This window comes from Polypterus senegalus, chromosome 5, assembly GCF_016835505.1.
Source record: "Polypterus senegalus isolate Bchr_013 chromosome 5, ASM1683550v1, whole genome shotgun sequence".
Lineage (NCBI taxonomy): Eukaryota > Metazoa > Chordata > Cladistia > Polypteriformes > Polypteridae > Polypterus > Polypterus senegalus.
The window spans coordinates 434,511-461,785 of record NC_053158.1 but is presented as its reverse complement, the minus strand read 5'-3'; the positions used below and the strand labels follow the sequence as shown (position 1 = coordinate 461,785).

The 27,275-nt window shown below is 45.6% G+C and overlaps 1 protein-coding gene and 1 long non-coding RNA gene across 2 annotated transcripts in view; one reads left to right on the top strand and one right to left on the bottom strand.

Annotated features, from left to right (window-relative positions):
- Window positions 1-12,567, top strand: part of LOC120530063 (armadillo repeat-containing protein 3-like) — a 30,797-nt gene extending 18,230 nt beyond the window's left edge. The window contains exons 7-15 of the mRNA XM_039754210.1: window positions 799-948; window positions 2,179-2,287; window positions 2,372-2,621; window positions 2,911-3,047; window positions 5,043-5,291; window positions 5,485-5,577; window positions 7,959-7,995; window positions 11,751-11,929; window positions 12,031-12,567. Coding sequence (XP_039610144.1) covers window positions 799-948; window positions 2,179-2,287; window positions 2,372-2,621; window positions 2,911-3,047; window positions 5,043-5,291; window positions 5,485-5,577; window positions 7,959-7,995; window positions 11,751-11,929; window positions 12,031-12,364 — 1,538 coding nt within the window. The 3' untranslated portion in view covers window positions 12,365-12,567. The remainder of the gene's footprint in view (window positions 1-798; window positions 949-2,178; window positions 2,288-2,371; window positions 2,622-2,910; window positions 3,048-5,042; window positions 5,292-5,484; window positions 5,578-7,958; window positions 7,996-11,750; window positions 11,930-12,030) is intronic.
- A 6,881-nt stretch (window positions 12,568-19,448) lies between these two features.
- Window positions 19,449-27,193, bottom strand: LOC120530086. Its single transcript, XR_005633901.1, has 3 exons — window positions 27,034-27,193; window positions 20,119-20,237; window positions 19,449-19,794 (listed from the first exon to the last, which is right to left on the bottom strand). It is a non-coding gene; the product is annotated as an uncharacterized LOC120530086 (long non-coding RNA).
- Between the last annotated feature and the right edge of the window lie 82 nt (window positions 27,194-27,275).

Genomic DNA, 27,275 nt, shown 5'->3' with positions numbered 1-27,275 from the left:
ACCACCCATTGTATATTCAGACCTCACATTTTTACTTCTTGTGTGAAACTCTTCACATTTGCTGACATTAAATGTCATCTGCCACACATCTGTCTGCTGCCCAAGTCCCTCTGATGATTGAACACATTATTGACCATCTGCTAATCCACCTATCTTGGTATCATCTGCAGACTTCACCAGCTTGTTCCTCATATTCCTATCTAAATCATTTATATTTATTAAAAATAGCAGCGGCCCCCAGCAATGCCCCCTGCTGGTCACCACTCTTAACGTCACCCAGTTCTGATGGGTTAACCACCCATTGCCCTCTCCTTCCTGTGCCTGAGCCAATTAATAACATTAATGTTTCCTGCTTCACCAAGAGGCACACACTGGTGAACACCTAATGGCCGGGTGAGGCTTTATTTAATGTAATATTCAAAATGGAGGACATCACAAAGATCTTCACACGGAGCTAAGAAGGAAGAGCCTTTGCATTATCTTTCCAGTGCCATTGTTGAATAATGAACAGCAGTTCAATGCCCAGGACTGTCCTTTTTTTCTTTTCACAGGACTAATTTATCCTCTTTTATAATGGTGGACATTTGCACATTAGCCTATTGGGGGGCTTTTTTGTGTCCCCGGCTGTTTTTATGGTTCAGGATGGTTTTCATTGTTTTCAAGTCGGTTAGCTCTGCTCATTAAGTGCTCGACATTTGCACCCAACTTTGTTTTTCTGAGATCCCCAGGAGCTCACATTGGGGTCTTAAGTCTGCACTGCTCAAGTGCCCACTTCATTCTTTTCATTTTTGTTTTTAGGTAAAAATAAGAAGATTTTGCACGATCACGGGGTCGAGAAGATCTTGGTAGGACTTTTGGGTCCGGATAATGCAGAAATTCGAGAAACTGCCTGCTTGGCCATTACCGTCATGTGTGAAAACGAATCCAGCAAGGTGTCATTTGGGAAGTGCGGTAAGGAAAAACAAAATGGCGCCATCCCACCTGGAAAAGAAAACAGGTGGGGTAGGGGACAATTAGGGGGTTGGGGTGGGGGGGGCTTCACACCTACAGCAGATAACACAAACCTTCAAACGCTCCATCAACAGGTGCTTGGCTGTCAAGGTTTCAAACAGCAGGGTGGACCTTAAGGGCCTGGAGACCACCACTACTCTCACCCCTTAGCCTGGGAAAGAGAGAGACGGATAAGCCAGGTGTCCCCCAGGCTCGGTTCTACACAACATTCACCCGATTCTTTCTTTGTAAACCTTGGTTCTTGATTTGTACTCATCTCTCCACTGCCCCCTCTTATAGTTTAACCCTCTTATAGTTTAACCACAAGTCATCAATCATCTCACCTGCACCTCTTTGGTCATCTGCTTTTGTTGCTTCTTCATAGATTTCCAGCATATTAGTAAAGCACAACCCACACAGACTATTCCCTAAACGGGCAGTTTTCACACAAACACTGTACCATGGGAGCATGGACAACATAGTGGGGTGGACGGCAGGACCACAGGGACCTTCAGGTCTCAACTCGATGTTACTAATGAGGTGAAGCAGACTGTTATCCTCCCAAAGCTCCCCTACACTGCCTGGACTTTCACACCCCGCTCTCATCCTGGATCCATCCTGCCTCAGTTACCCAACTGGGCTGCTCCTCTTTGGGCTTGACTTCAACGTCCTTTGCTTACTAATTTTTTTGCTGATCCCCTGGAATGTACAACATGAAGGATGAACGAGGGTGTCTGCCAAGTAAAGGTGAACAATTCCAGACAAAGCGGCCTTGGGTACCTTATAAGGCGCTTTAAAATAAAATGTGTTATGTTATGTTGTTGTTATTATTATTAACTAGCTGTGTAAGCCCGTACTGTAAAAATCCTGGGCTCCTAGAAACCCTGGATTCTGGCACTTCAATCAATCGATTGCCTCAGTTGTGCATTAGCAACTAAGCGAGTTTCTCTCTCCTCAGAGGTTTCATTTTGCCAATGTGCTCATCTCACTTGTCTATCGGCGGCTAAGCGAGTTTCTCTTTTCTCGGCGATATCTTTGAGCTTCTTGCTGTAGCCTCGTACTTCCGGGCCAGACAGACAGACATACATTTCCACGCGTAGACGTTTATATATAAGTCAGTACTTGTCGCTTGTGCCCGATACCCGCCACACATCTAACCGGACTCTCCTGCTCGTTTGTGTCTTCCAGATGTAATCAAGCCACTGGTGCAGCTGCTTCAGAACGACTGTGGCGAGGTGAAGGAGGCGGCCGCACTCGCCCTATCCAGTCTCACCACAGCCAACATGAACAACTCCATGTAAGAGTCGCGGGGCCGTGAATTGTCTCCTGTCGTGGTCAGATCTCGACACGGTCATTCTCTTTGTTGTTGTGTCTCACGCAGCGCTGTCTATAAAGCCCGAGGCACAGAGCCTCTCGTACAACTCCTGGCTAACGAGAGGGAAGGTGTCGTGGCCCACGTCGCTGCTGTCCTTACCAACATGTCGTCCCAGAACATCCTGCGCTCAAATATTCAAGCCAAAGGAGTCATGGCTGCCCTGGTGGACCCACTCCAGTCGGCCAGCAGTCTTGTGCAAAGTAAGGCGGCCCTGGCTGTGTCGGCCTTTGCTTGCGACTCGGAGGCCAGGGAAGAGGTGAGTGCCCGAGTTTCCCACCTGCTGTATTTCGCCGTGCCAATCTAAACCACCCAATTAAGGATTCTGAAATGTCTCGGGGGGAGCATTTTAGATTAAAGCTCCCAGCCATCACAGATGTGCCATCCTAAAATGCCAAGTATATGACTATGAAAGCACAGGATGTGAGTGACACCAAGTGTGTGGAACATCTGTGAGGAGCGACACCAAGGATGAGGGCGTCCTTGGCACCCAATTGGCACATCCAGCAGTGGCCCAATCCCAGCTTTGCTTTTTTTTTTTCTTTCAGTTTAGGATTGCGGGGGGCTTAGTGGCGCTTGTGAGGTTGCTGAATTCCAACATCAATGAGGTGCGACGCAGTGCCTGCTGGGCTGTCTTCGTCTGTGCCAGCGATGAGCCCACTTGTCTAGAAATGTTCCGCCTTGGGTAAGCTTGGCTCTTGTTTTACAATAAATTGCACGTCACTCACCCCCCATGGGGTCACGCAGAGTGGGCTTACATCTGCTGACTAGTTAACGGGACACTTACTGGGTGACAGAGGCCGACACATGCCAATGGCTCCTGACAATCTTGTCACTACGTTTCCAAAAGATGTCAAAATCCATTACTACTCAAACAAACATGAAGAACGGACAATTCACACAAACTCGTTTAAGCAGCCAATCGCAGTCCGTGCTGAGCAGCCACCCTCGATTGACTCAAATGACAAATGGGAATGCGCTGAGGAGTCACAGAGCGAGTCAAACAAATGTCCTGCACGGTGGCCTCTCTGTGCTAAGGGCAGGTGGGGGCATGTCCTCCATCTCCCAGTAGGTGGCACTGCTGTGTAAAAGTTAAATGAGTGGTAAACTCAATTTCTGTTAAAACGTTTATAATACGCTCAACTTGGTCGTCATAATCTCCAGGGAGCCAATTTCATGCAAGGCAATTTTTTTCTCCATTATGAAATAATAAAACACAAAATGAGAGTTGAGTATGATCTTTAAGAAGTATATCCAGTTCATATCCGGTACCTTCTTTGTATAGGGCCTTTAAAAACTCTGATAATTATTTTCATTTTAAAGGTTTTGAATATCTCAGATATTACGGCCTACCAAAAGGGCTAAAGGGGTATATGGGTGGGGGCGACGAAACACAATTTAAAAAACTCAACCAGCTCAATAAAAACAGAAATAAGAAAAACTCAAATATGGAGAAAGTTACACACAAAAGAGAAACAAGGCAGGAGGAGAACACGAACTTAGCTACCGTATATCCTCACGTATAAGTCGGGTCTTGAAACACAAAAAATCGATCATAAAATCAGACCCTGACTTGCATGACTGTTCAAAAATGTGACCCTTAAATTTTTAAATCTTCTTGCCTCCTCCAGTCTCACACCAGTTTCTCAGACAAACCAAATTTTGTTGCAGCAGCGCAGTTCCCGATTTCTTTTGCCACTTCAACGACTTTTAATTTAAAAAGTCCCAGTACACCCTGTGGGAATCCACGGTCCAGGAGAGCTGCCCTCTAGCATCCCAGGAAGGTATTGCAATGCCGATGCTCTCTCCCCTGGTCCTTCCATGCATTTGGCATCCCGGCCAAGTAATTGAATTAAGTGTGTCATCAAACACCTAGGTGGTGCGATGATAACAAAAATGTGGCTGGCCTCAGGGGACATTATATAGCATGCCAGCCATGAAAAGGGTGACAGGCCTCAAAAAGACCTGTGCTGCACCACATGGTGGCCTCGCCATCCATCCATCCATTGTCCAACTCTCTATATCCTAACTACAGGGTCACGGAGGTCTGCTGGAGCCAATCCCAGCCAACACAGGGCGCAAGGCAGGAAACAAACCCCGGGCAGGGTGCCAGCCCACCACAGGGCATGCACATACACACACCAAGCACAATTTAGGATCACCAATGCACCCAACCTGCGTGTCTTTGGACTGTGGGAGGAAACCCAGGCAGACACGGGGAGAAGATGCAAACTCCAGACAGGGAGGACCCGGGAAGTGAACTCAGACGGTCACCTAACTGCGAGGCAGCAGCGCATCGCCGTGAGAATCTACGCAATACAAAATAATTACACAATGTTTACATGAAACAACTGAAATGATGACAAAGGAAAATAAAGATGCGCTATGGAAGTAACCCATGCTGAAAAATACCAGAGGTGTGTCTGGACGAGGTATCGGGCCAGCTTGGCTATTAGCTGAGTAGACTCACTTGATGGACTCGTTTGTCCAAAGTCTTCCTTTTCTTACGTCTTTAACTATTTGCTTACTCTTTGCACAGAGGTGAGAGATTGTGTGGGGTCTTCCCTTGACCGTCTAACACCAAACTCAAATGACCACAGTGGCCTGACCCTCGTCCCGGTGTTTGCTCTTTCCATGACGAGCTTCATTTTTACACTCCTCCACTTTCTTGTACTTGCAGAGCTTTGGAAATCCTCCAAGAAATCAATCTGTCCACCTGCCGAAAAAATAATTTTAGCGAGGCTGCCCTGCAGAAGCTCTTTGAAGGCAACCTTTCGATCAAGTACAGCCTTTATGACTGCCTGTCATCAAGTGACATCATCGTGGATGGCTTCTACGACCCTGGACGGGTGAGTGTCACTTTTGGCTGCTCCTGGTGCCCCTGGGCTTTATCTGATGGAGACGTTGTGGCGTCTTCAGGTGAAACCGGGCAAGAAGGTGCTGCCACTTGAAGACCTGTTTAAAATGGAGGTGAATCAGCAGCGACCCATCATTCTGGTCAACGGCAGGACGGGTGACGAGTAAGTTGCTTTGCCATTCGTGGAGTTTGTGTTCTTGGCATGTGGAGTGTGTGAATGTTAGAGCTGCTTAGTCTCACGGACTTCACTTCTGTTTTTATTAAGTGACTTGGTAGAATCCGTTTCTGGTGATGAGAAACTGGTGGATGGCGGTGAATGGACCACTGGAAGAAGCGTCAGCAAAGATAAAAGCCCGAGGTAGGCACACTGGCACCGAGAGCAGCAGCGCCACGACTCTCTGCTGATTTGGGATTTCCAGACTTAGATACACTTTTTTTTTCCAGGTTTTAGAAAATTTCCCATTGTCCTTCTGGACCATTTCCCCCCAAATGTAAACAGGAAGATTATAAACATTTAAATTATTTTAGTGTATGAAATAGAATTTTGGCATGATGAAAATGAATTACCGTATATACTCGTGTATAAGTCAGGTCTTGAAACACAAAAAATCGATCATAAAATCAGACCCCGACTTATACAAAATTTAAATTTGCTTAACCTCCAATCTCGCACCAGTTTCTCAGACGCATCAAATTGTGTAGTTACCAATTTCTTTTGCCACTTCAACGCCTTTTCATTTAAAACCAACTTTAGATTTTCTTCTGATCGCAGATAAGGGATGCTCTTACGATCAAGGTGTATGAATGAGGGTGTGAGATACAAAAAACACAAAACAGTGCAAATGTCGCTTCAGAATAGTTTGGGTATTACTGTGTAGTCACGCAGGCACAATACATAGAAAACAAAAGGGCGTGTGCCCCGTGGTGACTCTCTCAGGTGGGCGATAGCATATCGTAATCTCTCGGACCAATAGTGTCCGGTTTCCGCATTCGACTTATATGACCGACATTATAAAATACCAGAAATTATACAGTAAAATCAAGGGAGAACTTAAGGTACAGGCAGTCCTCGGGTTACGTACGAGACAGAGACTGTAGGTTTGTACGTAAGTTGAATTTGTATGTAAGTCGGAACAGGTCCATTATTTTAATAAATGCTATTGTTGACCGACTGTAACCAAGTGCTCTGTCAGTGAGTGATGGAGTTTCACGTCTCTCTGATCTTTTTATTATTTCTACTTTATTTTCAATGGTGATGGCTTTTCTCTTCTTTCCTGTATCAGCAGCACTTGCATCAGATTTGTATTTCAGAGACATTGTTGAAGGGTGAAGACAAAAGGTTAAGATGAGTTCTTCTGCACAGCACTGTCCATGTTATCACAGCAGGAAGGCACCCGTCGTCAACACGTCTGATGTACTGACGAGAGACAACTTCCTGCTGTGTGCGTAACAGTATAAGCGGGCTTGCTATTGAGAATGACTTGGGGCATCGAGGGACGGTTTATCACCAGCCCTCCTCACAGTCACCTCCACTACAGTATGCTGCCTGCAGCGAACAAACACGGTGTGGCCAAAGGCGGGTAGTGAATCACCCCATTCAATAGGCAGCCATCCAATGCACACTACAATGCTACCCCCCGCCGCCCTGTTCACCCTCAATGGCCTCCGTTCAGTCACAACCGGGTCGGCGCTTGCAGCATTACCAGACACCCACTAAGAACGAACGGGGCAGCTGTGTGTGGTGGGCGAGCAGTGAAACCGCTTGCCGCCAGGAGCCACCTGAGGGACACTACAGTGCGTGGGCAGCAAAATCACCCCCCTCCAGCCTCCGTCCAGCCACCGCTTGCAGCGTTCCCAGGCCGAAGATGACAGAGCGGCAGTTACTGAGGCGCATGCGTCACAGCTACACCCCGTTCGTAAGTCGTAGGTCAGATGTCCGTAACCTGGGGACTGCCTGTATTTCTTTTGCATGGGCTACAACGGCATTTTGTTTTGTTATGGGTGCCGCCATTTTGTGTAGGGATGTAAGTGTGGGGCGTCAGGCTGCAGACCCTGGAAATCGCATCGATAATCAGGTTGACGATTTATAAGCTGGCGATGCGCTACATTCATCGTTCTAAGTTTGATTAACTCTAATTACAATTTCAAGGGTCTTTGGTTAAGGCTTCTAGATATTAATCGTGCACAGACCACATTTTGGGATGTTGATGTCCTGATTGTCAGGTTCATGATTCATGTTTCTCCTCCATTACTCTGCCCTTGTGGCCTGCTATGTTCTATCTCTTGGCAGAACACTCTGTCACTATCATTAATTACAGACAGATCTCTTTTATTTGTCCCTGGTGTCATGTGCATGGAGTCTTTCTGCTAATCACCTTGTAACGTGTGCCATTCAGCAGCAGCGCCACCGTTAATAAAAGAAAACTATTTACCTGAACAAGTTACATACCTTGTCTTGAAATGTGGGCGTCCCCAAGATCCCCGCCTTCTGTTGTAGGTTTATAGGGTGCGTCCGGCAGGAGGCACATGTGCCTTGTGATTGGGTTCTTTAAGCACTGCAGTCCTACACGAGAAAAGATCATTTCACTCCAGTAATCGCAGCAGAGACGGCAACACAAGGAAACGATGGTGTAAAGGAAAGAACAAATACAACTGCAGCGTGTGAGCCTGTTAGACAGTCCCAATGTCTTACGATGTTTCAGTGGGGTCTTTTACGACTGAGAGTGTCCATCCTTACAGAAGTCGGGATGAAGAGCAGCCTAAAGGAAAAGCTTCAGTAAGTGACTGAGCTGCCCTGCTTTACACCTTCACAGCAGTCTGACCAATCAGATAAGAACACTTGCAGACATCAAATCATTTCCATTTTTTTTCCAACCCGCTGAATCCGAACACAGGGTCATGGGGGTCTGCTGGAGCCAATCCCAGCCAACACAGGGCACAAGGCAGGAACCAAACCCAGGCACGGTGCCAAAACCACTGCAAGACACACACTCCCACACACCAAGCACACACTAGGGATCGCCAATCCACCTAACCTGCATGTCTTTGGACTGTGGGAGGAAACCCACGCAGACACAGGGAGAACATGCAAACTCCACGCAGGGAGGACCCGAGAAGCGAACACAGACGGGTCTCCTAACTGCGAGACAGCAGCGCTACCCACTGCGCCACCGTGCTGCCCGACATCAAATCATCTTCCATTAATCCCATTGGCCCTCAGCTCCTATTAACAGTTTACACCACTGAGATTTGTTTTCAGGAACAGGAGCCCATTTTCACTTCTGGCTGTCAATACGTTTTCTGCTAACCACCTGCCTATTCGTCCTCCATTGAAAACAGTAAAAAAATCCAACCGTCTCCAGTTTACTATCTCTGGCCTGAATCAGTAAGTCATTACGCACAGGAAGTAAACACGTGAGGTCTGAATACACAAAGGGAGGTCTGAAAATCAAAAATCGAGAGTCCACCTTATGAGGAGGATTTAGGAGTCATAGTGGACTCTAAGCTATCGACTGTCACTCAGTGTTCAGAAGCCATTAAGAAGGCTCACAGACTGTCAGGTTATATAGCGCCTTGATGTGTGGAGTACAAGTCACAGGAGGTTCTGCTCAGGCTTTATAACACACTGGTGAGGCCTCATCTGGAGTCCTGTGTGCAGTTTTGGTCTCCAGGCTACAAAAAGGACATAACAGCACAAGAGAAGGTCCAGAGAAGAGCGACTAGGCTGATTATGGGGGGCTACAGGGGATGAGTTATGAAGGAAGATTAAAAGAGCTGAGCCTTTACAGGAGATGAAGAGGAGACCTGACTGAAGTGTTTCAAATGATGAAAGGAGTTAGTGCAGTGGATTGAGATGGTGACTTTAAAATGAGCTCATCAAGAACATTTTGCTGCAGCAGAGACACACTCAGATTAATGTTTGTAATTCTGTCTTCATATTCTAACTCCCCGTGGAGAGTAGGGACACCAATTTCAACTACAAGAATGTTCTTCTTCTTTTGTTGGCTGGTCCTGTTAGGGGTCACCACAGCGGATCATCTTGTTCCTTATCTTCCTGTCCTCGTCCTCTTGCTCTGTCACACCCGTCACCTGCATGTCCTCTCTCACCACATCCATAAACCTTCTCTCAGGCCTTCATCTTCTCCTCTTACCTAGCAGCTCTATCCTTAGCACCCTTCTCTCATTAGACCCAGCATCTCTCCTTTGCACATCTCGCCTCTCTTGACTTTGTCTCCCAACTGCCTCACCCGAGCCGACCCTCTAATGTCCTCATGGCATAAAATGTACAATACAGTTCTTCAGCTCATATATAACACTCTGAGGTGCATGACAGATGATACGGTGTGTTGACAAATATTAGTAATCATGAGGGCTGCCTGATATCATAACTGTATTCACTGGACAAAATCAGAGGTCACCGACATTAAATCCCTTGAAACCTTCAATAGGTACTTGAACACCCCCTTATTATGTCACAGATTTCATTTTATTGCCCGTCCATCTACACTTACAGTTGTGCTTGAAAGTTTGTGAATCCTTTAGACTTTTCTATATTTCTGCATAAATATGACCTAAAACATCATCAGATTTTCACTCAAGTCCTAAAAGTAGATAAAGAGAAACCAATTAAACAAATGAGACAAAAATATTATACTTGGTCATTTATTTAGTAAAATTATCGAATATTACATATTAGTGAGTGGCCAAAGTATGTGAACCTTTGCTTTCAGTATCTGCTGTGACCCCCAATAACTGTAACTAAACGTTTCCGTAACTTCTGATCATTCCTGCACACCGGCTTGGAGGAATTTTCTCCCATTCCTCCGTACAGAACAGCTTCAACTCTGGGATGTTGGTGGGTTTCCTCACATGAACTGCTCACTTCAGGTCCTTCCACAACATTTCGATTGGATTAAGGTCAGGACTTTGACTTGGCCATTCCAGAACATTCACTTTATTCTTCTTTAACCATTCTTTGGTAGAACGACTTGTGTGCTTAGGGTCGTTGTCTTGCTGCATGACCCACCTTCTCTTGAGATTCAGTTCATGGACAGATGTCCTGACATTTTCCTTTAGAATTCTCTGATATAATTCAGAATTCATTGTTCCATCAATGAAGGCAAGCCGTCCTGGCCCAGATGCAGCAAAACAGGCCCAAACCATGATACTACCACCACCATGTTTCACAGATGGGATGAGGTTCTTATGCTGGAATGCAGTGTTTTCCTTTCTCCAAACATAACGCTTTTCATTTAAACCAAAAAGTTCTATTTTGGTCTCATCCGTCCACAGAACATTCTTCCAATAGCCTTCTGGTTTGTCCACGTGATCTTTAGCAAACTGCAGACGAGCAGCAATGTTTTTTGGAGAGCAGTGGCTTTCTCCTTGTAACCCTGCCATGCACACCATTGTTGTTCAGTGTTCTCCTGATGGTGGACTCATGAACATGAACATTAGCCAATGTGAGAGAGGCCTTCAGTTGGGGTCCTTTGTGACCTCGACTATTACACGCCCTTGCTCTTGGAGTGATCTTTGTTGGTCGACCACTCCTGGGGAGGGTAACAATGGTCTTGAATTTCCTCCATTTGTACACAATCTGTCTGACTGTGGATTGGTGGAGTCCAAACTCTTTAGAGATGGTTTTGTAACCTTTTCCAGCCTGATGAGCATCAACAACTCTTTTTGTGAGGTCCTCAGAAATCTCCTTTGTTCGTGCCATGATACACTTCCACAGACATGTGTTGTGAAGAGCAGACTTTGATAGATCCTGTCCTTTAAATGACACAGGGTGCCCACTCACAGCTGATTGGCATCCCATTAAGTCAAATTTCACCTTCAAACTAACTGATCATCCGTGAGGTTCACATACTTTTGCCACTCACAAATATGTAATATTCGATCATTTTCCTCAATAAATAAATGACCAAGTATAATATTTTTGTCTCATTTGTTTAACTGGTTTCTCGTTATCTACTTTTAGGACTTGAGTGAAAATCTGATGATGTTTTAGGTCGTATTTATGCAGAAATATAGAAAATTCTGAAGGGTTCACAAACTTTCAAGTACAGCTGTAATAACCCATAACGATAAAGTGAAAACATGCTTTAGAAAGGTTTATGAATTCATTCAAAATCAAAGACTGAAATTTGTCGTTCGCCGGCTCCTTCTTACTTGAATTCTTCTTGAGATGTTTCTAGAACTTGATTGGAGTCCACTGGTGGCAAATTGAATTGTTTTATAAAGTCACACGTGTAAAGAGGGTCCCACAATTTCAGGTGGCGTATGCCGTGACTGTGAAGAAGTGACAGAGAACACGCATCATCTACCTTAAAAGTCAGCAAGCGTTAGAAAGTTTCTTAAAGATGTCAGGGCCCGCAGCCACCACTCTTCCTGTTCCATATGTTTTAATAGTTTTATGGTTGTGTTTTCCGATTTTCTTCAATTAATAATCGATTTCTCCTTTGTGAGAGGAGCGTGACATTTGGTGTGCAATATAAATGAAAGGTGTCTGCTTGTATTATTATTATTAAGGATGCTAACAATATTTTTAGTAAAACAAAGGGTAAGGGCAAGGAGGATGAGGATGAAGATGACGACAGGAAGACATGGCTCCCTCCTTTTGACGCTGACTTCTACAGCTTGGTGAACGAAGTGACCAAACTCATTTCGCCTCTGGAGAACACCCGGGACCGAGTGGTGGAGCTGGCCATGTGAGTGTGGGGGTCTCTGAGAGCTGGGCTGGGCTGGGCTGGGCTGGGGGCGCTCGTCTGTGCTCACCACTCTCTGACTCTTGGATGATGATGATGATCAGATTTGTTGCAGAAACCATGGGTGGCGGCGTAGAAAGACGGAAGCTGCACAATTTCTACTGGGAACTCCACCTGAGTGAACTCAAGTATGAGCTGAAGTCCAATGTCATCCCCATTGGCAAAATTAAGAAAGGCTTCTTCTGTCACCGGGCGCTCCTTTTCAAGGTAACCTGTGATGCCCTCACATCTTCTGTCTTTAAAAAGGGCAGTCAAATTGTGCTTCATCTGCACCCAAAAAGGACAAAGAGGGCATTGGGCTTGCAGCTGAGCAGACGGGGGTGTCTGGACCGAAGGGTGTCACTTGAGAACGCCCAGCCACGTCTCCCTGTCTTGTAGGATCCTCTATTAGACGAGGACTGAGGTGGCTGCATCAGGCCTTCCTTAAACTGATTACACCCCATCTCAAGTGAGATTAGAGGCTCCAAGTCAGCCACACCCTAGTCGTCTTTCATTTTGGTCACTCAGAGGAGTGGGCTCTGCAAAATCTAAGGGCTCGTTTATACTTCACGCTCAGAACGGGTACGCACACGCATCATGGCTGCCCAGCGTTCATTTGACGCGTCCTCTGAGCAGGTCCTCAGAAATTAACGCGGCGCGTGCTCGAGTTGCAGTACCAGCAAAAAGTCGGGGGACACAGTGTGATAAAAGTCGGAATGTGACGTCAGAGCCTTTGTTTACTATCGACATGTGACAGAAAGCCACTTTGAGGATCCTACGGGATTGATGTGCGCACTTCGATGTTTGATGACTGGCTCAATGTGGTGAAGCAAAATGCCGACATACAGATACATTCGTGGTGCTTTTATATTCAAGTGTCGCATATTCCCGATCGTAATGACACGATACGTTTAAAAAGCCTCACATACCATCTTTCGTGCCGTCTTCCTCCGGATCTGACAGTAGCGGCAAACAGCCATAGATCGCCACACAGAACACATTAAATGTCTGATATTCCAACTCTCTGTACATTCAGAATCCTTAGATTTATACTCGAAATGCATTAAAGTATGGATGCTACATTTTACAGACGAGTCGTTAATTTCATTTAAATAATGACACACATGGGGTGACACGGTGGCAGAGCGGTAGCACTGCTGTCTCACAGGGAGTCACGTCGCTGCTGTTCCCTGCCTGGAGTTCTCATGTTTTCCTGCTGGATTTCCTCAGTGTGATCCAGTTTCCTTCCAAACTTCCTTCCTTCCATGATGCCAGTGTATGTGTGTGCTTGTATTCACCTTGCGATGAGCTGATGCCCCGTCTAGGGATTGTTTCTGCCTCATGCCGAATGCCGACTGGAATGAATGGGCACATCCCTGGATTGATGGACTTAATCATTAAACATCCTTTTCAGAGATATGTCGGTAAGGTGTCATCGGAATTTAATGGCTGTTCCAGGCAATTCACAGCTTCTAGATTTCACCGTAAAGTCTCGCGCCACCTGTGCAGGTATAAACAGTAAAACGCTTGCGTAGCAGGAGCGTCCGCTGGAGCATGTGTTGCGTCACGTGAAGTATAAACCTGGCCTTAGACCAGGGGTCTCAAACTCCGGTCCTGGAGGGCCCCAGTGGCTGCAGGTTTTCATCCATCCATCCATTATCCAACCCGCTAGATCCTAAATACAGGGTCACGGGGGTCTGCTGGAGCCAATCCCAGCCAACACAGGGCGCAAGGCAGGAAACAAACCCCGGGCAGGGCGCCAGCCAGGTTTTCATTCTAACCTTATTTTTAATTAGTGACCCATTTTCAGTGCTAATTAACTCCCTTTCCTTTCGTTTTAATTGACTTGTTCCTCAAGATTGTTTTCTTCTGATCATTCCTCTGAATCGCTTCGTGTTTTTCCTTAAAAAGAAAGGAAATGTGACGTGAGTCAGCCAACAGAAGACCACCTAAGTCAAGGCCTCAAACTCCAACCAATTGCTTAATGATGTGCTGAGTCTTGTGGTTAATTAAACCCGTTCTTTAATTCCATGGCTTGTTGCTGCTCTCATTGTGCAATGGCAGACATGTCCGAAATTGTGGATTTTCTCTTTTCTAAGAGACTTGGGGACCTGAGCAGATCAACATTCCTTCATCTTTCTTTACTGTCAGATATTCTGTGATGGACACCAGTTGTTTTGGCTCACTTTGTATGTCGTTATTGTTTGGCTTCTAATTAAGGAAAAAGAAACAGTTAAAGGGGCGGAGTCTTCAAGAGCAAGTCAAGTCAAGTTGGGGAGCCTGCACTGGTACAGCATGTTGCCACACCCACTACATGATGAAACAACTCGCAGTCCAGTCCCACCCTCTGAAAATGACCCTCCATCTGCCGCAGCCAGGTGTTACGTGGGCGACCCCTTGGCCTGGCCCAGCCACTCGGGTCCCCAACAATGAGGATCTTATGAGCCGGATCACCCTCGGGTAATGGCGCCACATGGCCGTAGTGCCGTAACTGACGCTCCCTCACAATGCAGGTCATGTGCCTCATTCGGGACTCCATGAGCAACACAAAATCAAACCAACGGTACCCAAGGATTCTCCAAAGAGACACAGTACTGAAGGAGTCCAGTCTTCATCTCAGGTCACTGGATAGCGTCCATGTCTCACAGCCATACAGCAAGACAAGAAGCACAAGGACTCTAACGACTTGGACCTTCGTCCTTTTGTATAGATATCGGGAGCACCACACACCCCTTTCCAGTGACCTCATGACCCCCCCATGCTCTCCCAATCCATCTACTGACTTCGTAGGAAGAGTCACCAGAGTCACATGAATGCCACTGCCAAGGTAAGTAAGCCTCTCGATGACGAGGTCGACACTCTCACAGCAGACAGACACTCTGCTGATGGCCGTGCCCAAGAGGTCATTAAAGGCCTGGCTCTTGGTTTTTATCAGGACACTCGCAAGCCCAGACACTCAGACTCCGATCAGAGCCTCCATTGACTCCGCGAAGATCACAGCATCGTCAGCAAAGTCGAGATCCGTGAATCTTTTTTCATCTGTTGGTGAAGAAACATTCAAGAGCAAGTCAATTAAAATGAATTTGCAGCAAAAACAGGTCACTCATTAAGAAAAGGGTTAGCATGGAAACCTGCAGCCACTGCGGCCCTCCAGGACCGGAGTTGGGGAACCAGCAATGTCGTTCTTTATGAAGCTTTCATTTCATTCAAAATGCTGTTGCAAGAATCATTACAAGAACTAAAAAAAATCTGACCAGATATTGAGATGTTACACTGGTTACCAGTGAGATTATACGTTAAACCCGTTCTTTAATTCCATGGCAGGTTGCTGCTCTCGTTACGTGACAGCAGACATTACTGAAATTGTTGATTTTCTCTTTTCTAAGAGCTCTGGGGACCTGAGCCCCTTTTCATTTTCAGATATTACATGCTGGACACCAGTTGTTTTTGGCTCATTTTGTATCTCGTTATTGTTTGGCTGCTAATTAAGGAAAAGGAAACAATTAAAGGGGCGGAGTCTTCAAGAGCAAGACAATTAAAATGAATTAGCAGCAAAGACAGGTCACTCATTAAGACAAGGGTTAGCATGGAGACCTGCGGCCACTGTGGCCCTCCAGGACAGGAGTTTGGGACCCCTGCCTGCCCTGAGGCTGAACTTGCTGCATTCGCCCCCAGGATCAGACGTGTGAATGTAACCGTCGAGTGTTCTTCTCTCGTTTGAAGGCGCTGGCTGACCGAGTTGGCATCAACTGTAGCTTAGTCAGAGGAGAATACAATCGCAGCTGGAATGTGGTGACGTTGACGGAGGAGCACCCCAAGGTACTCTTAGTGCCGTATGTCGTAGACCTAATGCACAACCCCGGGTGCCTGATGAAGGTCAAGAGTCCAGAAGCAGTTCGCTATCAAACCATATGATGAACGTCTGGAGGGAAGGAGGTAGCAGACGGCCACGCAGGAGACGGCTCAGTCAGACGGTATGACGTGCCTCTGGAAATGTGAGTCCCCATCAAACAGGTTCAACGCCGACTAAAACAAGCAGCTTTAATAAACAAAACTAAGTGTGAAGTGAAAAACAAAATTAAAACTGAAAAAAACAAAAATGGTGGGAATGAAAATTGGTATTTTTGTGCATTAAGTTCATGATGAATTCATGTAGCACCTTCTGGGCAGGGCTGGACCTCCACTGTCGAAGTCCTAATAAGCCTCACACTGGCTCTTTGTGGTGTTCCCGATTCGAACTTTTGGATTTTAATCTTCATTATTGTAACTTTTTTGTTTGACTTTTGGGGTTGGGTGTGATGGCATCCTCACGTCATTATGAAAGAACCCGCCACTTGTGCAATTTTCCAGAATGTTCTTAACTGGGAGGACATCTGCTCATCTGTTTGTGACCCGAAATGGATGCGTCACCTTACTATCCGGCAGGACAAAGAATTCGAAACACAAAAGCGAGCGTTGAGGTTTTGGTGAGGCCTCGTCAGAGCCTTGATTTGAGCCCAGGAGGAGATGCCGAGATGTGCACAAACGTGTCGACGTGCCTGAGCTAAAGCAGCTCTGCGCTGGCCGATGTGAGCAAGCGACATAAGACGACACCAAGAGTTTAGCTGTGAGTGTTGTTACTAAATGTGCTTCAGTCAAGAAGTGAAACTCAACGACTTTTACACAAGGGTGACAGGGGCTCCTTGAATAAAGAGAATCGTGACTTAAAAACGAGATTGTGTGCTAACACTGCATTGTGTCTCTTAAGATCTGAGACCACAGGATAAGAGGAAGGGGGCAAAAACGTTTACATTTACATAAACTTGGCGCCCTGCCCGGGGTTTGTTTCCTGCCTTGCGCCCTGTGATTGGCTGCAGCCGACCCCCGTGACCCTGTAGTTAGGATATAGCAGGTTGGATAATGGATAATGGATAGATTGATCGTATTGATTTTCATCAAGAACATATTGTCTGAAGTCAGGGCCTGTGTTGCCTCAAAAGCTTGCATGTTGTAGTCTTTGTAGTTCACCAATAAAAGGGGTCATTAAATGTGAACCTAAAAAGTGAATTCTTAGACACCTCTTGCAACCCAATTTCCAAAACTTAAGCAATGCATTTTTTTTACAGTTTCTTTATAATAATTTGTACCTTTTATTGTTACCTAGAAACTCAGAGATTGCACTTTTCAGTGACACCCAAGCCTCCAGGGGTTCATCGCACCATCAAATTCTCTATCAGAGCTCACGAGTGAGCTCAGCAGACAACTTGGCCCGAGGGCACAACTGCAAATGTCGTTTACAAAGAGATCCTTACACCCTAAAAATGGGCATTTCTCATACACGACATTTACAATCCTAAATGAAACTCTTTACAATCATCTGAGTTCACTCTCAATAGTAAAATAAGCCTACGACAATTATTTTTTCACAACTTCTTTAACACACTACTTCTCCGCTGCGAAGCGCTGGTATTTTGCTAGTTCATATATATATTGTGACCACCAGAGGACACCATTGAGCCCCGACACAACTTGAGCACAGAGAGTTTCCAAGTTCAGCTAAACGGTGATTTGTTAACAAGAGTGCCTTCCAGGCTTTAATACAGTAAACGCTGTTCAAATAGCCCACCAATGCCACCCATCTCCTTCCCCTCATCCTCCACGAGTGTCCTCTCACTCGCCAACTCTGGCTCTACAGTGCATTGAGACGACTCCCCTTTATCTTGAACCCAGCACTACAGGGTCACAGGGACGTCACACTGTAGTCTTGAGGTTCTTTTCTATAAGGGCCACCCCAACATGGTTTCCCCTTCAAACTCCAGATCTCAAGCATCCTTGCGGGTGCCTGAGTGAGAAGCCAGCCAGAGGAGTGCTGCCACCTTTCGTGCCAGGGACAGACTGCCATACAAAAACCCATCTTCTGTATGAAAAACAAGTGATTAACACAGACCTTGGGGTTAACTTTTGCAGTGCACCAAACAATTCATATGTCTCTGGTGTATGCCATTGAGCATGGGATTCGTAAAAGCAGTGGTAAAGTTTGTGACGTGCCACCTGTTGGAATGACAAATGCAATGCATCGCATTACTAAAAATGTTTGTGATCCACCATCTGTTCAGCCACGGCATTAAAACTGCCTACCTAATGTCGTGTAGGTGCCAAAAGAGCTCTGACCCGTGAAGACATGGACTCCACAAGATGGTGTCCTGTTGTATTTGGCACCAGACATATCAGCAGCAGGTCCTTTAAATCCTGTAAGCTGCGAGGTGGGGCTTTCATTGATCGGACTCTAATCTTTCCAGCACATCCCACAGATGCTCAATCGAACTGGACCATTTCCTTATCTTAGTGCACGATTGTGCATCAAATGAGTTTGATTTATAATTTTACAGGTTTCAGACCGAAGCTGTTTTGTGGCCTTCTGCCCCTTTACCTCTTATAAAGTGTGCTATTTTCTTGTTATTTGTAAATAGTGTGAAGGAATTGAAATGAACACTAATGTGAATGGGTGGCACGGTGGCACAGTGGCAGTGCTGGCTGTAAGGAGACCAGCGTTCAGGTCTCGGGTCCTCCCCGTGTCTGCGTGGGCTTCCCCTCCGGGTGCTTCTGTTCCCAAACTCTCCAAAGACATCCCTGACAACTCTAAATTAGCCCCCGTGTGTGTTTGTCCTTCTAAGGACTGGCGTCCTGTTCAGGGTCTGTTCCTGCCTTGCGCCCTATGCTAGCTGGGATGGGCTCCAGTGGACCCCCCCCATTCCAAACCAGGTGTGGATTCAACAGGTTAGAAAGTGACATGACATGACTGCTGTGGTGGGCTGGCGCCCCGTCCGGGGTTTGCTTCCTGCCTTGTGCCCTGTGTTGACTGGGATTGGCTCCAGCAGACCCCCGTGACCCTGTAGTTAGGATATAGCGGGTTGGATAATGGATGGATGGATTACATGACTGTACTGTAGCACACTCAACACTTCACAGCTTTTCACAAGAAATTAAAAGAAGCCATATGGGGATTTGGAGAGAAGTTGTTATGGTGGCGTTGTGCCCCCTTTTTTAATTTCTTATAAGGAGAATACATTTTTGTTCAGCTTGTGTGTGCCTCCTAATTGCAGATATCCTGGGCCAGCACAGACAGAGAAACACATGGCAGTCAGTTGCATTCGCACATACCCAGGGGTCAACCAGGGAGCACTGCAGTGCCGATGAGCGCCAAACAGACTGGCGGCACCCGGCATGAGGACATTTTCAAAAACAAACAAAAAGCAAAATGAAATTTCACTGAGCAAAGGAATGGAAATTGGGAAAACAAAATGGAGGGCTGCTCTAAACATCTTACATCTAAGCCCGGCCACGGACACACACTAAGGACACACTGTGTTCTTTTAGCACACATTTCACGGTGGGCACCAACCCTCAATTTTGCTCAGTCCTTCACTTTCCTCTTTCATTTTCAGTTCTGCTGCCGCCTCCACTCCTCTCCCGCAAGCTCCGTCCTCTTCCACCCGACTCCGGCTCCCTGAATGGAGTGAGGCGGCCCCTTTTATAAGGCACCCTGATGTGATCCCTGATAACCGCTGATGGCTTCTGAACCATCCAGGTGCCCCCTGGCGGTGGCCACAACACCCACCAGGATGGCTGCCCTCTTGTGTTCCAGGTGAGGTACTGCTCCTCTCTCAGTCCTTCCATCCTCTAGGCACAACGTCTACACGTGGAAGTGTCTGTCTCTGTGTGCGTGTCTGTCTGTCCGTCCAGCCCGGAAGTGAGAGGTGGAGTCAGGGTTAGGGCTCCGCCTCCGAGGAAACACAAACTCCCTTAGCCGCTAATAAATAAGCAGGACCAACACATCAGCAAAACAAAACCTCGAAAGAAAGACAAAGTCGCTTAGCCGCTAATGCACAAATGACGTGAGCACGTCCGCAAAACGAATCCTCCTAGGAGAGAGTGAGAGACAGACGCCCAGAGTCGTTCCTTTCAATTACCCAACATCTCTACATTTCAATTTGTTTTCGGATGATTTCAATAGTTTCTAGGACCCCGGACTTTTTACAGTGGGGGCTTTCACAGCTAGTTTGATTCATAAATGACTGAGGGACGTTTATTACGGCTCTGTGTTCCCTTTGTCATTTATGGCCTATAAGGTCACATTGTAATTATAGGTCACTTGGTGTAGACCGCTCACTTACCACAGGAACGTCTGCCATTCAGGATACTGGCAACATCTGCATTTTTATTGGCATTCCTTCCTCACGTAGACCGGACATCAACATGAATCAGTGTGGCTTGGCACGGCATTGAAGCAAAACTGAAATTATAAAAGAGACTTGTATGAGACTGTAATCAATAAAAGATAAGCTACAAACGTCACCTAGCAAAGGGCGAAACAAGGCAGCATGGCCCCACAATAGATGTCATAAAGAAGTATCTGGATGAGATTCTGGGACAGCTTAGCCAAACGGACGACAAACAAACGGACTGAACGGTGTCCTCTCATTTGTCACATTTCTTACGTTCTTATTATAGATCAGCATGGCCATCTGTGTGAACAGAGCAGCAGACGCTTTGAACTCCTCTCATTTTACTCGGGTTTCAAACTCGGAACTGCAGTCAACCACGGCCATCCACATTCATTAGCTGCTCTGCCTTCTATTTGATTTCCCTTCTAAACAGAACTCCAATGGGGCAGTTTTGTTTTGTTTTATTATCTTAGTATTGGTTTCCTTTCCCAGCGGTCCATGCTGCATATTCGTGAAACGCTGGACGGACCTCGGAATTGCAGGGAGAATGCGGTGCAGTGGAGAATAATGGAAGGAGACGCTTTTGGTCCTTTTCCTTCCTTTCAGATCTCGCCTTTCATTCCCACTTGCACTCCGACTGAGGATAGTGGTACGGATAAACAGACAAGGTTCTTCGTTTTGGGATATTTTGTTGAAGTCATGCATTAGGTGTCCTCAATCACGGTCCTGCCACTTTTCACTTCAACAAATTTTTTAATTAGTGGTGGCTTCTGAGGCCACCGACTCCTGTAAACGCCAACTGTACTCCATTGGGACCTTAACCTGCAATTGCTCTGCCCTGGGTATGATGTTCACCTGCTTGAAGCTCCGCAAGCAGCTCCTCCAACTTGCAGGGAAAACTTGGGGGCACTCCAGCCACCATCAAAAACCTCACAATGTCCCCGTGTGGTGCTAAGGTGTCACCCGCTGCACTTGGGTCCCAATGCAGGCGGTTTGTTGTGTGGTGGGTGTGGTGATGTCCTGTCGGCGCCTGCTCCTAACCTATTTGCTGCTGAAGCAATGTGTGTTTTGGCCCTAATTAAAGTTAAGTCACTTGTTACAACTCAGAACCCTGGCTTATTTTTAAAATGCCACTTTTATTTTTTAATTGTTTCCTGATTTCTTCATCAGACACCAGTTAATAACGAAACTCAAATCACCAAGAAATCACCGGCTCTCCAGCTAAAGCTGGTTACATTTACAATGGTGAGTACGCATCACAAAGGATCTGAGCTCATGAAATAAATGAGACAGGAAAGGGAAGGACCGTGAAGTGCAAGTCTGTTCTGGTCCAAACAACAAATCACAGGCATACTCTTAAAAATTGTTTTAATCTCCTCTCTCTCCATCCATCCATTATCCAACCTGCTATATCCTAACTACAGGATCATGGGGGTCTGCTGGAGCCAACACAGGGCGCAGGGCAGGAAACAAACCCCGAGCAGGGTGCCAGCCCACCGCAGGGCACACATACACCACGGACAATTTAGGATCGCCACTGCACCTAACCTGCATGTCTTCGGACTGTGGGAGGAAACCGGAGCACCGGAGGAAACACACGCAGACATGGAGAGAACATACAAACTCCACGCACGGAGGACCTGGGAAGGGAAGCCAGTATATATATATATAATATACACGCACACAGGGGTCCTCGGGTTACGACACAGTTCCATTCCAACAACAGTGATGTAACCTGAATTTTGGTGTAGAAGTCGAAACACACTCTAGCCTAAGTCACTTACCTATCTTAACACATTTGCAAAATCATAATCTAGAACATAAAAACACAAAGTCTAAGCCTGAGAAAAAAAGAAAAGGACATAAATATACTGTACTGTAGTAACAGAAAAAATGAGTGTAAAAAAATCCTTACCTCTATTCCTTCTCATGTCTCAATGTTTTTATGTTTTTATGGGAGTGAGCGTTGTAAACTCGAAACTTTGTATGTCGAAACGTTGTAACCCGAGGACCCCCTGTATATATAAAATCCTAAGCCTAAAAGTGCAACGGTGACGTTTATATGTCACTTTTTTGTCACGCTTTAAATCGGCCTTATTTTAAAACCTACATATAACTGTTTGGTATTCTTTTCAGAATTTACCGAACTTTAATGTGATGTTGTTAGAATTTCAGATTCTTGTTCTATTTTTAAATTCTAAACTAAAAAATATCAAGAACTCACATCCTGCGAGACAAAAATTTGTGCCAAGAGATTTAACCAGGTCCGGGGCCGCAAATAAAAGCCAAAGAGCAGGACAGCTGCTGTACAGGCTTTTAAATGTTTGAAGCGCCGTGCGAGATGCAGATCACATGACACGGCAGCAGCTGATAGAGCAAAGGGGAGGTAAAAAAAAACTTTATTTGTTTCCCATTGTGTCACCGTTTAAGAGGGGGTGTCAGAGGAGCAACCGCGTCTCCTTGGGGTGCGTTCAGCCCCCCTCTTCACAACGCGCGTGGCAGAGATGTGAAGTGGCCCTCTAGTTATTTTATGATTTTTATATTTCTTTAGGCCATTAATTAAAAAATGAACACCTTTTTTTTTCCTATCACGTAAAATATTTCTCACAACGCACATTTCTGTGTCTCTTACTGGCTCAGCAGCAAACAAAATCCCCTGATTTTCACTGCGAGTGGGACAGCCGGTGGCTCTGGCTGATCTTTTTTCGGCCATCATATGAATGGTCTGTTTTGGGAAGCCTGTGATCGTTTTCTCCATCATGTGTTATCTAGCGCCTGATCAAATTATCTTACATCATTTCAATGGCCGTGACACCCCAAGTCCCCAAGCTCTTTGAACCTATTATGTCTTAGAACTCGTGCAGTACCCCCAAAGGGAGACCCTTCCCAGCTCTTCCAATTCCTATGTCTAAGACTGTACATTGAGAAAGAAAAACTTAAACCCTTAACTTGTATTCCTTTATGAGGAAGGGCTGACCTCTGCTACTATCAGAAGACCCTGAAGAATGTAAGATCTTTATGGACTATAAGAATGTTTAAATTGATTCTAAGTAGGTGCAAATACAGGGTGTATTCCTTAGGAATGCAAATGACTGTTTATTTCATGTTTTAGGACATTCCAGTATGACATAAATTAAGACTTATGTATAACCTCAGAATGAACTGCTAGGGGGTTTTTTCCTTTTCTAGGATATAAAAGAGAGAACATTTTTACTTTAGGTATTCTGCTAAAACCCAAATCAGTCGACTGAGTTGGAAAGAGGCAGTCTCACATTCTCTTTACTCACCAAGAATTAAGAATAAAGAAATTATTTTTACTTTAATTGGGTTTGAGTTCTTCCGTTGTTTCCGACTTCAGCTCACAACATGAAAACCTATGAGGAGGCCGAGACCCTTCTAGAACAACTTCTAGAAACTTCCACAGGGACAGCGGAGCCAAGAATTGTGTTCAGAAGGAATGGCCATCTAGGAAAAGGCTACAGCTTGGTGCCAAAAACCTTGTTAGACTTCTCTTGGTGGACCCCGATAAAGTGCTGCTACCACCGCCTCATATTACGATTGGTTAAATGAAGTGGTGTGTCAAAGCTCTGCCATTTACTTCGGCCAGAAGTTTCCAGAGCTTTCTGAGGCTAAATAGAACGAGGGTATTTTTGTCATACTTGATATCAGAAAACTGATGGCTGATAGAGAACTTAATGGTGCAACTTGGGTATCACTGAAAAGTGCAATCTCTGAGTTTCTAGGTAACATTAAAAGATACAAATTATTATAAAGAAACTGTAAAAAAATGTATTGTTTGTTTAGGAAATTGGGTTGCAAGAGGTGTCTAAGAATTCACTTTTTGGATTCACATTTAATGGCCCCTTTTATTGGCGAACTACAAAGATTACAGCATGCAAGCTTTTGAGGCAACGCAGGCCCCGACGTTTAGGCAGCCCTTGACTTCAGGGAGTTTGTATTACTTGCCTAAAGAAGGGGCCCGAGTTCCCTCGAAAGCTGGCATATTGTAATCTTTTTAATTGGCCGATAAAAGGGGTCATTTTGCTTGAATTCCCATTGCATCCACAACTGCCAACACGGTACAACATCCGACCACTAGTGGATTCACATTTGGAATTTTTCCTTGAAAATCTTGGACCGGTGAGTGAAGTGCTGAGTGAAAGGTCCCGTCAGGATATCAAGGACACGGAAAGAAGGTGCCAGGGAAGTTGGGAGGATGGCAGACCACTCTTGGATGATTCCTGGGGACGCACCAGAAAAAGTGGAGAAAGGAATAAGCGACAAAAACTCGAGAAGTTACGTTATAGGTTAATGAACAGCTATTGTTTTCCTTTACACAGGTTTCAACATATTGTGTAATTTGTTGAATTTTAATTACATTTCTTTTCAATTGTGTCCTTGAATCTGACATGATGAGAAAGATTCAAAGTATGTTTTTCCAGTGTTTCATCAATGCAAATTAAAAGAACAACTCAAATTAAATCAATTTTTAGGAGTTGTAATTTGCAGGAAGCTCTATAATGTAACTGGATGACCGAAAGCACAAACAGAGCAGGGATGTCCAACTCCGGTCCTGGAGGGCCGCAGTGGCAGCAGGTTTTCATTCTAACCATCTTCTTCATTAGTCACCAGTTTCTGCTGCTAATGCAATTCTTTTGTTTTAGTTTTCATCAACTTGACTGAAGCCCCTTAGTTGTCTCTTTTTCCTTAAAGAGCAGCCAAACAATAATGAGACACAAAATGAGCCGCCACATGACCAGCTCACCTGTGCCCATCACACAATAACTCTCTATATATAAAACTAGCAAAATACCCGCTGCGTGTTAAAGAAGTTATGAAAAAGAAAAGGAAACATTGGATGCGAGGAATAAATCGAGTCTCCCCTGAGCCAGTGCCAGTGAAGACAGCCGCCTCAATGAGGTCCTTGTGCAGAGATCTGATCTGAAGCCTGGTGCCGTTACAAAGTTTTGGTGGTTGTAAGTTTCATAGTAACATCATTGGTGTGCCAACCTTCAAAAGTAGAGTATGTGGAGGCATTCCCTGAGGATTAAGAGTGTGAAGAAACTAAATGAAAAGGCAGGAGTCACCAGCAGGAAGACGTGAAAGAAGGTCAACAATAAGAGGCTTGAAGCGCTGGAGTAAAGGGAGCAGTGAGCACAACGAACACCTGAGGAAAGTAAGGAAGTGAGTGAGGAGCGCGGGATGCCGTTAATGTATATAGCAGTAGAGTGTTGTATAGTCAACCATGTGGTAGGGGCACAGACAGCGGCCATGCAGAAAAAGGAACGGGGACCTTGTGCATCTCTGACGTGAAATAAATCCTCTGGTAACGGAAATAAAGAATGAAACTGCCAAAAGGAGAGGTCAGTTCTGAAAGTTCCTAACAGCATAATGGTGAGAACCGCCAAAAAGAAGACGTTATTTTTGAAAGTTCGTTACGGGGCACGGCGGGAAATGAAACATACTTAACGTTTGTAAGTACGGTGCAAAAGATGAGCATGGGAAATTTGGGCTTCCACCTATAAGGAAAGTGGGAGAATTAGTGAGGAGTCAGTGAGGGCTTTGCCTTTTATATGTAGAGATCCAACATCTGTCTGTCTGTCTGTCCGTCCGCTTTTCACGACAGAACTACTTAACGGATTTAGATCGGGTTTTTATCTAGAATTTGCTTGAACATTCCGGTTGATTCTGCGACTTCTATCATTGCGCTAAGTATCACAGTTCGCTTGCGGAACCGATTTATTCACGAAAATCCGAGAGAGACGCAGTGGGCCGAGGGGAGGCGGGTGGACACCTCCTCACTTACCTGCCAGCCTTGGGGCATATCTTACCTTCACTTAGCTAGCGAATGAGAGAACTACTTAACAGATTTAGATTGAGTTTTTTCTAGAATTTGCTGGAACATTCCGGTTGATTTTGCGACTTCTCTCAGAGTTTGCTTGCAGGAGCGATATATTCGCGCTAATCCGAGACAGAGGCTGTGGGCCGAGGGGAGGGGGAAGCGGGATGTCAGGAGCACTTAGCTAGCAATATCTTTTTGTTTATTGATTTTTAAAGGTTGTTCTCTTTCACTACCACGTGGGCAGAGCCGCTGGGGGATTGCTAATCTGAAAATAAAGGAAGGTGAAGGTGGTCTCAGTAAGGCTCATCTCTCAGCTCACCAAAACATTTTCATGGTGTTCTTAAAGAAAACTGAACATCAACAGTTTTGGAAATGTCTGCTGTGTCAGAATGAAAGCAGCAAAGGGCCATGGAGTTCAATGACAGGTTTAATTAATGAATTAACAGCAGGAATCGGCGTCTCATTAAGAAAATGGTTGGAGTTTGAAGCTTCAGATTAGTTGGCCGTCTGCGGGCTCATTTCACGTCTCATTTCTGTTTGGCTGCCATTAATGAAGAAAAGAATCAATTCAGAGGACTGAATCCTTCAAAACAGGGCTATTAAAATGAAGGGAAAAGGAGTTCATTAGCAGTGAAAACTGATTAGGAAAACCAGCTGCCACTGCTGCCCTCCTGACCTGGAGTTTGACACCCCTGGCATTGAGTTGAATACCAAGTTTTACGACCAGCAAAGACTGTTGGAATGAACCGCCAGGCCCATGACTGAGGACCCCTGTATGTAAAGAGTCACGAAGGAAAAACGAGTTGACCCTGAGAGCCTACCATGACAACACAACGGGCAAATCCTAATTTCCCTAAATTCTAAGTAAGAAAAGAAAAAGTGTTTATTTAATGAGAGGCATGGCTGCTCCATCTGCTCCATCGGTTAGTTAAACGGATTAATAAAGTATCTTCTATCTATCTGTCTATCTAAACTGTTTGAAATGAAACCTGCAGTCGTAGAAGACCCCCACCCGGACTGACCTCGAGAATCCCAAGTGCCCGTGAAAGCCTCTGTCCGTCCTTGTCTTTTTGTCAGCAGTTGTCATCAAGTTGAAGAGAGCCGTCGCTTTCGTGTCGCCCTCCCGGTGACTTCGTTGCTCTCGGGGGCGCCTCTAGCGCTAAACGCCGACCCTGCCTGGCCGGCAGCCCGCCTTCCTCTGTTGCTCGCTCGCTCGCTCGCGCCCTTTGACACACTTCACTCGAGTGGGCGGGGCCACCAGCGC